The 16,274-nt window shown below is 40.1% G+C and overlaps 1 protein-coding gene across 1 annotated transcript; it reads right to left on the bottom strand.

Annotated features, from left to right (window-relative positions):
- Positions 1–1,130: 1,130 nt before the first annotated feature.
- On the bottom strand, positions 1,131–16,199 carry LOC138982636 (1-deoxyxylulose-5-phosphate synthase YajO-like). The gene is made up of 8 exons (XM_070355962.1): positions 16,033–16,199; positions 11,630–11,692; positions 9,618–9,803; positions 8,690–8,848; positions 8,110–8,288; positions 7,446–7,503; positions 6,357–6,518; positions 1,131–2,742 (listed from the first exon to the last, which is right to left on the bottom strand). Exons 1-8 carry the CDS (start codon positions 16,144–16,146, stop codon positions 2,647–2,649), a joined length of 1,017 nt encoding a protein of 338 aa, XP_070212063.1. The 5' UTR covers positions 16,147–16,199; the 3' UTR covers positions 1,131–2,646.
- Between the last annotated feature and the right edge of the window lie 75 nt (positions 16,200–16,274).

Here is a 16,274-nt window from a genome sequence, read left to right as displayed (position 1 = left end):
AATTTAGCGTACAATTCATAACGGTCCCTTTGTGACACTGTGCCGGACCATTCTTGTTTATACATGTCACCCAATCGGAGCTTAAAGACCCTCAAAAACCATTTCACATCGCCGACACCTTGGTTAAGCCATACAAAGTTAAAACCAGTTTCAGACAATATATTTAGGATTTCCGAGGCCCAACATCTTTTTCCTCTTTCATCCATGTTATACAACATTGTATAGGCTTGTTTTGGCAATCTGTCGTCTCTCATCATTAGCAATTTAAACCAATAATTCAGACAACGCACATAGGAGTTTACAAAAAGGGGGTATCTGCCAAGTTCTCCATAAACCATTCTGTTGGGTGTACATGTTGGTACACCTAAAAAGCGTTTACATGCCATGATATGCACTTTCTCCATGGTATCTAACCGGGACCAACCCCAGATTTCTGAGGAATACAACAAAATTGGCTGAACTTTTGCATCAAAGATCTTAAAAAAGGTGGTAACTGTCATTTCTTTCAATTTTTGAAATATGCCCACCAAATAAAATACGGCCTTTTTACTCTTACCCACAAGGTGGTCAGTTCCTCGTCTTAAACTTAACATTGAAGTGACTTTAAAACCCAAATAACAGTATTCATTTACAACTTCCAAATTATTTCCGTCGAAATGCCATTTCTCGTTTTTTGCCAAATAACCACCTTTTCTGAAAGAGAGAGAGAGAGAGTCACGATCACACACACACACACACATAGGATGGGGGACTGAATGGGTGAAAAATGGGTGGGGGCTTTTTGGGACGCGGGACGTTTTGAGAGTTAGGTGGGGGACAAATGCAGCACGAGGGGAACATCCCGGATGGTCCAACTGGGCACTTAGGCATCCCAAACAGTGTTCCTCAGGGGACACTACTAGGTGAGCCGGGAAAGTGACTATGTTTTGTTTTCTGTATTCTCCCTATATCAGTCTCTTTCAGTTATGATCATTATATTGTTAATTTACATTATATATCCACACTGGAATCTTGGTGTTGTTTTTAGTGGTGGTTTTGTGATGAAATCTTATCTTAGAAATTAAGCCCTATTTTTGGTACACACACACACACCTTACAAAGGCACAACCAATGAAATGAAAAAACGAGAATTCATTTTTCAATATTTAATCTTCATCAATTTGAAGCAATCACAGTTTTAATCAACATAATTGATCAATATTATATCAATATCATGTACTTTAGTCTCAAGTACCCGAAGTTTTGATGTAACTGAAATAGAAGCAATAGACAGGCAAGACATATCTTGAACAATAATGCTTCGTTGGAACAAGTGGTAATGATTTCAATTCAGTGTGAAGAAAAGCAAAATTTAAAAAAATACAAGACGTAACACCAAAATTTGTTTGCCTGACAAGCAAAATCCTTTTGAAGAATATCTACCTTCTTTTTTTGAAAGTGGTCAGTGAATTTCTTATTAATCTTTTCGCAGTAGCAAATGTATAAAGTTTCACAATCACAAAACAAATCTGATTCTCATAAATTCTTTGAAGAATTCAATACTGAGACGGAAACATTTTTCTAACATAACATTTTGTGTATGATATGAAACTCAAATCGTCCAATTGACAAGTCTCGACAGTACACATCATAATTGAGCTTGATTTACCGAATCAATAAAATACCAAAACATCCTCATCACCGTGATTATATGTACCAGAAATCCCACCCCTGTATCCGCCATCTTGGGACACAGTTTGATACCGCGACGCTAGGTCGACAGCGTAAAATCGCACCTATTGAGAAACCAAATTGCTTCCATTTCCTTAATCACAAACTGCGAAAACATAAAAATTTAATGGATGCAGATCGCATCTATGAACCTGTTCAGATCAGTGGTACTACTCGTATTCAAGGGAGAGAAGACTCTCGAAACTACGATTACTTCCCTTTGACCCTGTTTGTCAGTGTGGTGGGGAATAGTAAGATGGCGGCACTCTGGTTACGCTGTTTCATTGGCTGTGCGCTATCCATTAGTATTAGATCAGTGGGTTTCCCTTGTCCAAGGGAAACCACTCTGGCAGCTATAATTTTTGTCAATGGCTTCCGTTCAAAACATTGATGTTTAGTTTTTGGTATTCCCGAAGAAAAAAAAGCCGATCCAAACGACACCCCTGCTACTACCACAAATCACATCGCACTACACACAAAAATCCTGCTCTAAAAGACACTATTGCATTAGTTTGCTTTTTGTTTTGTTTTTAACCTTTATCATAACGACGCACAGTTACTGTGTACCACCTCAAAAATATGTTCTCCTGTTGACAATTCAGATTTGCATCTGAAGAACTACCGAATGTAAAACATAATTGCACGATAACTACCGAATGTAAAACATAATTGCATGATAACAGATTTGCATAAGGAGAACTTCCAGGACCAAAAACATTAACCCTTCAACAAGACACATCTGATTACAAAAAAGGATGTAATAATGGAACATTAAGTCATTAACAATTGGAATACTTTTATAGGCTACCATCATAATCATAATACTAAAATTGTGCAAAATTCCCTTTATGAAGATCTGTTTCTAAAGCGGTGCAACATACGCTCAAGGATTTCAATGACTGCAGAAAATGAGCGGTGAATCATGAAGAACGTCCTTTATTCGCAGCGGTCTGGAGTGGCCCACTGGTCCAGCTGCTTGCCAATCTTGTCCTTCACTGGTTGAGTGGCGTCGCTCATTTCTTTGAGGATCTCCTGAAATGTCAAATGCAGATATAGTATCATGTTCAGAGAAACAGAAGAAAGTGTTAGTTGCACAAAGATTGTTGCAAGTTAACAGCAGGTAAGTTGAGTCAACCTGAAGCATTGATACTAGGCCAGGCACCTTGGAAGGTGCAAATACCTGCAAGGGTTGAGCCGAAATTGAGCTAGCATCGTGTCGTACTAATCTACAATCGCAACCAAGGCCGGTCACTCTCTATAGCATAGGAAGCCACCTGATCTGACAGTATGGAATCCGCAAATTATTTATTGAAAGATACTGAAACCACCGCTGGTCAGTTTTGGGACGAAGTACATAGATACATATAAGGTGTGAAGGTGTGAAAACTATGCCCGAAAATCCCACTCAGTGTTGCCAGTTCTATGGGATTATCTGTACCGTTTCTTGCCAAAGACATGTATGTTCTTCAAGCACCTGCCTGCTGAAACGCTGTTCTTAATTGAGTTTGAAGTTGACTTCGCAAAGCCTTTTTACACACAAATTCCTTCCCAAATCTTTCTGCAGAGAGCCTTGTGAAGTAGACTTTGCCATATTACCGGTAATATCAGGTTTTACCAAACTGCCGGATTTCCAGCATGGCCACATGCAACCATTCTCCCAGGTATCACAAATAATTTCACACTATCATACCAACAGAGAATACCAACGCACTGGATCACACTCGTACATGTCACACTCTATGTTGTATACAAATTTTTTTTTAAAATTGCAGAAATACCCCGGTTTGCTCAACTCCCGCTGAGATCAGTGAGATATAACGGGCGGGGATGTAGCTCAGTCGGTAGCGCGCTGGATTTGTATCCAGTTGGCCGCTGTCAGCGTGAGTTCGTCCCCACGTTCGGCGAGAGATTTATTTCTCAGAGTCAACTTTGTGTGCCGACTCTCCTCAGTGTCCGAACACCCCCGTGTGTACACGCAAGCACAAGACCAAGTGCGCACGAAAAAGATCCTGTAATCCATGTCAGAGTTCGGTGGGCTATAGAAACACGAAAATACCCAGCATGCTTCCTCCGAAAGCGGCGTATGGCTGCCTAAATGGCGGGGTAAAAACGGTCATACACGTAAAAGCCGTGGGAGTTTCACCCCATGAACGAACAAACAAACAAACAAAGTGAGATATAACCAAAACCCTACCCATTTACACACAAAAATGAAAACTGGGGAAAGAATCTCTTGTTTAGACACAATCAAAACCTACAGGATTACAAAGATATAAGATGGTTAAGATTATCATGTTCAGGTAGAACCAAAAGCCTATCAACTTACGGGCATAAGATGTGAGATGGAAAAAGATTCGCCTGGTCAGACACAACCGAAGGAAGTGTGCCAATTTGCTTTGAGCAGACCTGCTCAACTTGCCCATTCTCAGCTATGAGGTGCAATTGTGACGTCAGAATTGACGTGAAGTGCACTGGCACAGGACATTCTGTGTTTGTTTTTTGTTGGAGCTGTTCTTCATGTATACATGTACAATACTATACATTTGCAAGATTTCTTCCCAAATTTAACATTACTTCATATTTTTCTGAATTCAACATTCATTTAATATTTTTAAGCCTAAGAGGTAGTAACGTATGATTCGGTAATGTATGTATCGCCCTTGCTTTGATTTTCAATATCAAAATGCATGGTAACGAGGAAATCACGCAACATGTTTTCCTCCATAGAGCATGTGTGTGCACGTCCTGTAATACGCATAAATTGCAAAGGTTCTGGAATACTTTCTTGTAAATCATAAGTAATGTTAACAGACCTGTTTACCCTTATGATTTTGGAGTAATTTATTACGATTTTCTGCAACAAATACGCCATTCCGCTATCCGTGTCAAGACTACGATTTTCAAAACGTCCAGGTTACGTTTTCCGTTTTTCGTCGCTGTCCGCTTCCGATCCAACATTTTAAAATCTTTTCTGTGTTCCGATCCGTAAATTTTAACCAACGGTCTGCGCGCATCTCTCTCTGCGCATATCTGCTGCGGTTTTTGGCGGTAAACTGAATCAGAATGTGCTTTGTCTCGCACAGTTTACAGTACGCCAACATGAAGAGAAGTCGAGAATCGAGTGCCTCGGAAAAAGAAGACAACCCGTCTCAGAAGAAACTTCCAACCAAGCAGAAATTTCGAAAAGAATACACCGAAAAGTGGACGTTTCTAGGACCTTCGTCGAAGGGTGCTCATCACGTCTACTGCAAACTGTGCTACAAGGATTTTGCGTGCTCGCACGGGGGGAAAAATGACTGCTTCAAGCACACCAAAACGCAGTATCACAAAGATGCTGTCGGTCGTTCAACTGCGGATGGCACTGCCCAGAGAACTCAGCCAGCCATTACAGGCTTTGTTGCACCAAAAAAAGAAGAGACAGGGCCAGTATCCGATCTGAAGCGGCAAGTTACTCTTGCAGAGGTGACAATGTGTGAACGTGTCTTCTCCTGTGTTCGAAAGAACAGAGATCATGTCTGTCTGATGAGACGCTGGCATGGAGAGCCTTCTAGTGGTGAAGTCTCGCCCTCACTCATTCGGCAAGCGCAAGTACAGTAGAGAAACGCTTGACACACTGAAAAAGGCCTACTACGAGCAAAAGAAAAAGAATCAGTGATGCATGTGCTTTTGATGTGATCTTCTTTGAAATTATGATGACTACAAAAACTGACTGATGTGTTTTGTTTGTGAATGATGGATATATGTGCATGATTGCGTTTCACAGACACAGTTGTCATGTGCGTTGTAATTGGCGACGAATGCTGGATTATTACTATTTTTGTGCCAGGATTACTATTTTTGGGGCTGAGCATTACTCCAAAACACTTATGGGGGTAAACAGGTCTGAATGTATGTATCATTCAAACAAACGCACTCATATTTTTTGACAACAAAGTCAAGTCTAGGAATTACCAGCAGGCGTACAAGGTGTTGAAATACATTCATATTTTAAACTTTAAAACCCAAATGCACGTCTGTAAAGATACAGTCTATGTTTGCTATACCCTTTTAAAGTTTGGTTAGGTGAATATTCTGAAAGTTGGCTACACAGGTTACGTCCAAAATTCATTGACTTAAATTTGTTTTTGTAGCTTAAAATGTTTGTCTTCATTTCCTTCCATAGTTTTGTTCTTTACAAAGTCAGCCGTACGTGTCGATGATAAACCAGTGAGAATTTGCAAGACTTATATCACCCTAGCTAGGCGACAGTAACCTATGTATCAATTTGAAGCATTCTCGGCAAGACTGCAGCGCTTGTATCATTCGGAGAAACGAGGCTATTTCCTGTCAAAAGTCACCACATACCAGTGCACATGATATTTGATAGCCAGGCCAGGACAGAAATATATGTATCAACTTTCTGTGCAGACTCAGAGACAACATCCATGTCCAACCCCTGTGTCACCATAGTGGCATGTACAAAAAGGTAATTCTACCAAAAGTGCAGGTGGCTGATTACACCTTAACACACACACACCTAGGTAGCATGACTCTTGTGGCTGCTAGATTTCCACTCGGAGGAAGCGACCCCAACTTACCAGCAACAGGCTAATAAAGTAATGGAAATGAAAATGAAATGAAGGTGGCAAAATTCCAAAATGTCTTACCGGTGAGAGTTTGATGATTTTGCTGTTCCTCTCAATCTGTTCTGGTGTACTGGCGCCCACGATGGCGACCGGCACAGCCTCCTGTTGAAACACCCAGGCCAGAGAGGCCGCCGCCATGTCCAGTTTGTTGCGCTCACAGATTCCCTTCAGCTTGTTCACAGCCTGCAAAGCAAAATCAGTGAATTTAAAATGTAATCAGCACAAGAAAAAAATATGTTTTGCCTAAATTCTAACAGTACAGTGAAACCACCATTTTAAGACCTCCAAAAATCGGAGAAAACAAGGTCTTAAAAAGGAGGGAGTCTTAAAATGGGGGTAAATTTACAGAGGTTATGAACAAAAAGTCTGAGAAAACAAGGTCTTAAAAAGGAGGGAGTCTTAAATGGGGGGTTCCACTGTACACTGTTTTGGTGGAAGCAAAATGCCGAATTTCAATTCATAAACTTTGTGTTCACTTTGGAAATGGTTTTCACAATCATCCAGAAATGCAAAAGCCATTTCTTTACTTAATAAGTCTAGCTCACCCCAAAGCCTCCTAAGGTTAAAGAATGGTTCAAAGCAGTGAATACTCATGCCAGAACTATGAGAAAGAGTTCTATGCATCTTACATGCTCAGCTTTGATCAGCAAGTTGAACATGCATTTTTGCTCCCTAAGAATCTTAACTCTTTCTCTCCCTTTGAAGCTTTCTCATATGTTCATACATCATATCCATTCAAAGTGTATGTAGTAATAAAGACACATTCAGTCAGAGAAAAAAATGGACCTAATAAGGCGAGACATGCTTGTGGCTAGCCGCTCGCAGAGCTAGGAAGTGAGAGTGTATTTGAAATGGTTTGATGGTCAGCTACACTAGAATTAAACACCATTGGTTAATACACCGAAAAGGCGCTGGTCGGTAAACAGCCATGGACAGCCAATCTGATTGGCAGTTGCACGGCTGCCATTTTTTCTCTTGTAGCGAGCAACCCCAAAGCTACCTCGCCTTCGCTTGCCTAATCCTAGCGTTCCTTGCGGCAAGAATTGCCCAAAAAATGGAACTTCCTCGCCCCACTCACCAATTCTCACCTTAAATAAACGAGGGACTGACCTCAAACATTTCTGTCTCTGCTCCCTCTTGGCCGTGACGGGCCAGCTTGTTCTTCTCGCTGCACAAATAAAAAGTCGTTCAGTTTAAATAGCATTTTAAGGCGTAAAATTAGCTTAAACCTTCAGGGGAAGCTTTGAGAGAGGACCAAAGCAATCTATCATGGGCATTTTTCAGTGGCTCTTCTTTGATAGTACATGTCATGTACGTACAACCCGATTCTTATTTGTTTCTTTTTACACAATTTTTGTCTCTGCACTACAGAGTAAAAACAATGTGACAGCTCAATCAGTAGGATTAACGCCATCATAAAAATAATGGTCCATCCCCAACTATTATATACTTTCTGTTTTAATTTGCATTTTTATTCGGTTGATCTTATCTGTTGATGTACTTGCACAGTGCTTACCAAGGGATAACCTTTTCTCCATGAAACTGGGCCACATGGAAGGAATACTTCACGCAAAACTTGAAAAAAAATTCTCAGGGTATTCCTGCTAAAGAATCTTACTCCAGAACATTCACTCTAGCCACTTGCTTTCTCAAGCACTCAAAAATTGACCTCCCCCCCTTACCCCCCCCCCCCCCCCCCCCCCCCCCCACAAAAAAAAAAAAAAAAAAAAAAAGAAGGGAGGAAACAACCAAAGACAAGACCCAAACCACGTACTCCTTATTGCCGAAGAGCTTGCCACGTCTTCTGCCCTCAGGGATGTCATCAAGACACGAGTACTTTCCGGTCAGTAGACCCTGCTGTAAGGGGGAGTAAGCCAGAATGCTAATGTCGTTGGCTGCACATACAGGCTGAACCTCATACTCCACTGAACGCCACAGCAAGTTGTAACCCATCTGAAAAAGGACACCAAAATATGGGTAAAACTATACACCTCTGAGGCACAGTTAAACAGTGTGAACCATGCAATGGATTTTGATAAGCTTCCATTTATGGGAAACGCATGTTTTTTTAAATGAATTTTTTAGATTTGATTCCTTTGTCATTCCCGAGTTCTGCATGAAAAGATGTCTTATAAATGGCTACAGAAAATCATTAGTTTCCCCATGCTATTTACTAACAACTCCAGAAAGGAGGGAAAGGAACATGTTTTACTGATGATCGAGACTAGCTATTCAACAAAACCATCAAAATACAAACCACAGGTCGATCTCACAAGAAACTACTAGAAACCAAACAAGTATCTGCACACACTGGCACAAAAACTTATCTTTTGAACAGTACCAATAGGTCTCACCTGGTTGACCACAGGTTTGAATCCACCATCCAGGTAAGTTTTCAGGTTCTTGGGACCAAAGTTTGAGAAGCCGTAGTGTCTGATGCGTCCTCTGGCAATTTGGCTGTTCAGTTCCGTTAGGGTTTCATTCATGTCCTTCACGAAACTGGGAAAATGGATCTGTCACACATATAATATTTTATACAAGAGTCTTGGCAATGAACCAGTTCTGCAGGATGAAACTGGGAGAATGGATCTGTCACACATATTACACACATGACATTACTGATGAGTCTTCGCAAAGAATCAGTTCTGCAGGATTTATCAGATTGCTCATCCCACAAACGTGTTTTTTTTCCAATTTGAAAGTTATTTTGATCACAACAAAGATCTGAACGCAAGAGACCCCTCCCCCATTAAAATGTGGCTTTCTCTACATTGAGATTGCGAGCTTTGGTGAGAATGGGGCATCGTAATAAAAAAAAACTTGTTTCTGCTGTAAAAATAGTTTGTTTTATTATGCTTGATGTTGACAAATGTCAACAAATCAGGGAGGCAAAGAGTAAGATCCTAAAAATAGAAGTACTGTACCACACACACTTCTACTGTAAATGTCACTGTAGATAAAATATTTTGCTTCTTTCTATTGCTTTATTGATGTTCAGGGTTTAAATCTCTCCAAACGTATGACTTACTTGTAAAATGTCAATATAGTCATATTTTGCTGATTTCTATTTCTTTATGGATGTTCAGGTTTTAAATCTCTCCGAACGTATGACTTACTTGTAAAATGTCAATATAGTCATATTTTGCTGATTTGTATGGATGTTCAGGTTTTAAATCTCTCCAAACGTATGACTTACTTGTAAAATGTCAATAGTCATATTTTGCTGATTTCTATTTCTTTACTGATATTCAGGTTTTTAATCTCCTTAAACGTATGACTTACTTGTAAAATGTCAATGTAGTCAGTCTCCATTTTGCGCAAGGAGCGGGTGACAGCCTCGTCAATTTCTGCCGCAGAGTAGGGCGGAGTACTGGGGCCACTGCGGAAACCGTACTTGGTGGCCACCACTGCATCTTTGCGACGCCCCTTTAGACAGTATCCTAGTACTTCCTCCGAACCAGCATAGCCCTGTAAAATTAGACCCACATTTCATACCATGAGCATTCCAAATAAATAAGACCCAAAAATCTTAATTCTGACACTGAGAATGGATTGCAACAGTTTATAAGGTCAGATACCGGTGTCCCGAACTGAAACCTCTGCTGAACAATCCTTCTCATTGCGGTCAATGCGCATGCGCCAATCTTGGACTTAAAAAATGCGACCCTTTGACCGAACGAACCATGGGTTAGGGTTAGGGTTAGGATTAGGGTTAGGATTAGGGTAAGGATTAGGATAAGGGTTAGGTTGTTCACGACCTGATTAATCTCCCCATGTTAGCGCATGTGCATTGACCGCAATGAGAAGAATTGTTCAGGCAGAGTGTTCAGTTTGTGACACCGGCAATACGGGATTGTTCTACGAAATTCAACATATTTGTCTTTCACCAACACTGTTTCAAGCTGAATGACTGCATTGTTGAAACTGTATTGTTATGTAGTGGATGTACTCTCTCTCTCTCTCTCTCGGGATGGTTGAAAAGAAGCTCGTTAATTTATATTGCTTATGCCACAACCCTCGTAAAATAAAATTTCTCTCTCTCTCTCTCTCTCTCTCTCTCTCTCTCTCTCTCTCTCTCTCTCTCTCTCTCTCTCTCTCTCTCTCTCTCTCTCTCTCTCTCTCTCTCTCTCTCTCTCTCTCTCTCTCTCTCTCTCTCTCTCTCTCTCTTTACATATGTAATACTCCATTTTGTGTGCTTCTCTGTTGTTGTTGTTGAAGTACTAGTTTTGTTCTCGTTATTCTTATTATTGCTGTTTTGATTTTGAGGAATTTACAATATCGTCCGCCAATTCATTATATTGTCTCAAAGAGCACATCCATAAGTCTATCTTGTTGTGCTCCTTTATTAAAACACATTTTTCACGGCTTTGTAAAGTTGTATTTAAATAAAACACTGTTGAAACCAATGACTGCATAATATGTTTTTGTGCACTTCTTTGATCAATTCATCAAAACTTCTGAGCAGCTTGTCATGTCTTCTATTCTTGCAATTAACTTTCTCTCCCTGGCCAATCATCAGGACCCTGTAGCTCAGTTGGTACAGTGATGGCACTAGTATTTTTTCAAACCGGTACGCAAACTTTTATGATGCAAACAGTCCAGAAAAAAACGGTAGGCTGGTCATTGGAACCAGTAAGAGTCCAACTCAGAGCACTGGTTTTGGTGTTTTACCAGCGAAAAAAAACCGGTAGTTCTAAAAATCAACCGGCAGCCATTTTTGTTCCGGTATTTTCTCATTTCAACCGGTAAATGTAAAATACCGATAATCAACGGTTAACGCCAATACTGTGGTAGAGCACTGAACTTAGGATCCACAGGTCGCGAGTGTGAATCAAGGTCAGTGTTAACAGACTCGTGTCAACTTTACCAGCAGATTCACGGCCGGTATCCATGTCCCACCCCCTTGCACCACCGTGACACGTACGTATAAGACCCTTTTCTTTCTGCCAGAAGTGCAGGTGGCTGATATTACACCTCAACATCCACACGTCTGGGTAGCGTAACTCTGTTGCTGATAGTTTTCCACTGGAAGAAAGTGACGCAAAGTTCCCAGCTATGGGACAATAAAGTGATGAAAATGAAAATCATCAGCTCTCAAGAATGTGGTAGATTCTGTTTTACATCCAAGTGTTATATAATCCATTAATTTCGGAAAACTGCACACTTTGCTTTATTTAATAGATGATCTAGAAACATGTTCTCTAAAGTGAAAGCATAACAATTGCAATACATACGAAAACAGGTTCAGCATCTATAGGTAAAGTCTGACGAGCAAAATGCATTCTTAGCCTTACCTCAGCAGTGTCAAAGAAGTTGATGCCAACATCAAAGCACTTGTCAACAATGGCTTTTGATGTCTGAAAAACAAAGGGAGATCATGAGCTTATGAGCACATCTGACCCTCCCACTACATTATCCTTCACCCCACATCTGACCCTCCACTACCTTATCCTTCACCCCACATCTGACCCTCCCACTACAGTGTACATTATCCTTCACCCCACATCTGACCCTACCACTACCTTATCCTTCACCCCACATCTGACCCTCCACTACCTTATCCTTCACCCCACATCTGACCCTCCACTACTTCATCCTTCACCCCACATCTGACCCTCCACTACTTTATCCTTCACCCCACATCTGACCCTCCACTACTTTATCCTTCACCCCACATCTGACCCTCCACTACCTTATCCTTCACCCAACATCTGACCCTCCACTACTTTATCCTTCACCCAACATCTGACCCTCCCATTACCATATCCTTTACGCCACATCTGACCCTACCATTACCTTATCCTTCACCCCACATCTGACCCCCCACTACCTTATCCTTCACCCCACATCTGACCCTACCATTACCTTATCCTTCACCCCACATCTGACCCTCCACTACCTTATCCTTCACCCTACATCTGACCCTACCATTACCTTATCCTTCACCCCACATCTGACCCTCCACTACAAATATCCTTCACCCCACATCTGACCCTCCCACTACAGTGTACATTATCCTTCACCCCACATCTGACCCTACCACTACCTTATCCTTCACCCCACATCTGACCCTCCCACTACATTATCCTTCACCCCACGTCTGACCCTCCACTACTTTATCCTTCACCCAACATCTGACCCTACCACTACCTTATCCTTCACCCCACATCTGACCCTCCACTACTTTATCCTTCACCCAACATCTGACCCTCCACTACCTTATTCTTCACCCCACGTCTGACCCTACCACTACCTTATCCTGCACCCCACATCTGACCCTACCACTACCTTATCCTTCACCCCACATCTGACCCTACCACTACCTTATCCTTCACCCCACATCTGACCCTCCACTACTTCATCCGTCTGACACTTCCACTACATTATCATTCACCACACGTCTGACCCTCCCACTACCTTATCCTTTACCCCACATCTGACCCTCCACTATCATATCCTTCATCCGTCTAACACTTCCACTTCCTTATCTTTCACCCCACGTCTGACCCTTCTAATACTTTATCCTTCACCTAGCATCTGACCTTCCCACTACCTTATTCTTCATACCACGTCTGACCCTCCCAATACCTTAAGTTATCGTTCACTCCAATGGAATTAGAACAAAAGACGTCATAAGTGACGATAGAAACAAAAATAGATTGCGCCCCGACGACATTTTCACGTCGAAGGACAACACCGCACTTCGACGCTTGTTTTCTTTTCATTTCCTATGAAATAAAAAACAAGAATCGTAAGGCAAACATACAAAATTTAGTCAAGCTGTCGAACTCATAGAATAAAACTGAACGCAGTGCATTTTTTCACCAAGACCGTATACTCGATCGTAGCATCGTCAGTCAACAGCTCGCTGCAAAGGCAGTGAAATTGACTAGCCAGAATAGCGCGGTAGTGGTTGCGCTGAGGAGGATATCACGCTTTTCTGTATCTCTATTCTTTTTGACTTTCTGAGCTTGTTTTTAATCCAAACATATCATATCTATATATTTTTTTTTAATCAGGAACCGACATGGAATAAGATGAACATGTTTTTAAATCGATTTCGGAAATTTGATTTTAATCATAATTTTCATATTTTTAATTTCCAGAGCTTGTTTTTAATCCAAATATAACATATTTATATGTTTTTGGAATCAGAAAATAATGAAGAATAAGATAAAATTGTTTTTGGATCGTTTTATACAAAAAATATTATAATTACAATTTTCAGATTTTTAATGACCAAACTCATCAATTAATTTTTAAGCCTCCATGCTGAAATGCAATACCAAAGTCCAGGCTTTGTCGAAGATTACTTGACCAAAATTTCAACCGAATTGGTTTTAAAAATGAGAGCGTTACAGTGCCGCCTCAACTTTTACAAAAAGCTGGATATGACGTCATCAAAGACATATATATCAAAAAAATGGAAAAACATGTGTGGGGATATCATACTGAGAAACCCTCATGTCAAGTTTCATGAAGATCGGTCCAGTAGTTTTCTCGGAACCGATCTATACACACACACCCACACCCACACACACACACCACACCCTCATCTCGATTCCCCCTCAATGTTAAAACATTTAGTCATAACTTGACTAAATGTAAAAAGAAAGAGATAAACTCACTGCACAGTGCAGAGGGGAAATGGCGATAGTTATTCACCTTTCAGCCTCAACTGTGTCTGTACTGTTATCAGTACTCTGAACTCACAGATCTTGGGACAGTCAAAAGTTATGGAAAGGTCCGTCTCAAACTGGGTGAAATTGCTAGCTTGATATGATAAGCAGTCACACTAAACGTAGATAACGCTGCACTACTAATCCACATCACGAACAGACTGTGTGCAAAGGATGACCTACAAACATGGCAAGGACAAAGCAGAAGCATCTATACGTGGTGCACTCATATAATCGGATATAACCCGAATTTAAAGATCATGTTAATTGTTATTACAAAAAGAACACTCGCAGCCCCTTTCAGTGAACACAACTCTCATGTTGCAAAACAAAACAAAAACAATTAAAAACATAGTAAAAAGCAAAAGAGATTCTATCTCCTGTACCCTTCTGAGAGATTTTTATTTTTGCAGCCTTCAAATTAAACATTTGAGTTTGGCCTTGCATGTGGGTTTGTTTCTTTTTCTTTTTTCTTGTTTAATCAGATGTCAGCACAGTAAATCTAATTGCAAAAAATTCAATAGTTTGAAAGTTCTGGCATGATGATGAGAAACAAAAAAGTCATATTGGTGTATTCCCTATTGCGTCCTGTATCTAAAACTATATAGTTTTGTTGTATTTTATTGAAAATTATGCTTACAAATTAAGAAAACCGTTAAATAACCATTATCTTTATTTATGGAAAAAGACACTTAAAATCAACTTCTGTCTATTCCTTATTATTTTCTGATTCCAAAAATAAAAAGTTTTATGGAGTACGTTTGACGTCGAAAATATGCGCAAACTTAACAAATTCGGATTGTTGAATGGAAATTATACTTCCAAGCTCTGTGCAACTGATAACAGGATAAAAGCACGTCATTTCAAGTGTGGAACACCCACATGACATCATACTGAAAGGTTATAAATTATGGCTTCTCCTTGCAACATTTTATTTCAAACATGGTAAAAAAAAATTTTAAAAAATTTCTCGATTATTTTTTGTCCACTGTCTATCTCTCTATGTCTCCGTCTCAGTGTCTGACTGATTCAATTAAATGTGTAATTCCTTAGTTTTGCAAAAGTAATTGATAAAGGTCTCTAAATTCTTAATGTAAACTTGTGAGTTTTATTCAAAACAAATTTTATTGGTGTTTTAAACGCAAAAATGGGGCATGCTGTGATGAGTAGAACTAGAAGAATGTGTGTTTACGAGCAGAAAAAGCCTATCGAAGTCAAGAATCGTCTTTTTCTTTCTCTATTTTCACATTATAGCTTCCTACAGACACTAAGCAACAATTGTAGTACCACTTAAAGTGCAATATCTTGTACTTTATTTTTGACCATTGTGCAACACTTCATTACCCAATATTGACGGACTGTGTGATATCTTCTGCTATGGTCTGTTTTGACAGTGATATATCAAAACCGAGAACGGAGGTCGAGATTTTGATATCACTGTCGAAACAGACCAATAGCAGAAGATATCATCACACAATCCGTCAATGTTAGATATATTGCTATTTCTCGGGACATTTTGTATTCACTGTAAAGAAATTACAAAAGTATTTGTCTCAGTTTTGGCTGTTCCATAACCCTCCCTCTGATTATTTCTTTTTGTTCACTCTTTTCTTGTACTTTCCAGTATTTTCAAATGTCTTTTCTTTCAAAAAGTAATTAGTCACTTTGCTCAACTAAATTCTGTGATAATTACATTTTCATATATATATATATATTTATTTTTTTTAATTTAGGTGTCTTTGTTTTTGAAGTGGGGAAGCAATAAAGAGGTCGTCGATATTGAAACTGATATCGACGGAAATGTCGTCGATATCACTTTTGCAATGAGCTCAGTTTTGCCCAATTCACCAATGGAAATCTACGTAACATATGAAATAGCAATATTGAGCCATATCATCATATGAGCTGAGCTGTTCACACATGTATTAGTGTGTCACAGTGCGACATAGTTTTGGCACACACACAATGACACATGTACAATCGCATGTTGTGCACTATAACTTGATTTTTAATCTTACCTCTCTAGTTTGCCCTTCCCAGTTTATGGTAGATTTGCTGTCGTTGAACTGCCAACAGCCGAGGCAAAGCGGCGAAACTTGGAGATCGGTCCCTGGAAGCGTTCTCTTCTCCATTTTGACGCAGAAGTGTGTGCTGTCACAGTGTGTGTTAGGGTCAAAGTTCAAAGGTCGCACTCTTCACCCATCTGGTCAAAATCGTGTTTTTTTTCTGTGGTTTATTGTAGAATGTTTATCTCAATTTA

This window comes from Littorina saxatilis, linkage group LG12 (assembly GCF_037325665.1).
Source record: "Littorina saxatilis isolate snail1 linkage group LG12, US_GU_Lsax_2.0, whole genome shotgun sequence".
NCBI classification, from domain to species: domain Eukaryota; kingdom Metazoa; phylum Mollusca; class Gastropoda; order Littorinimorpha; family Littorinidae; genus Littorina; species Littorina saxatilis.
The sequence above is the reverse complement of the archived record's forward strand: the minus strand, read 5'-3'. Positions and strand labels throughout refer to the sequence as shown.

Bases quoted from the DNA above. Each gene is read 5' to 3' on its own strand.
- LOC138982636 (XM_070355962.1), bottom strand. From the start codon at position 16,146: ATGGAGAAGAGAACGCTTCCAGGGACCGATCTCCAAGTTTCGCCGCTT. The intron at 7,504-8,109 runs GTACGTGGTTTG...TTATTTGTGCAG, and splicing joins AAGCTCTTCGGCAATAAGGA to CGAGAAGAACAAGCTGGCCC. The intron at 2,743-6,356 runs GTAAGACATTTT...TTGACATTTCAG, and splicing joins AAATCATCAAACTCTCACCG to GAGATCCTCAAAGAAATGAG.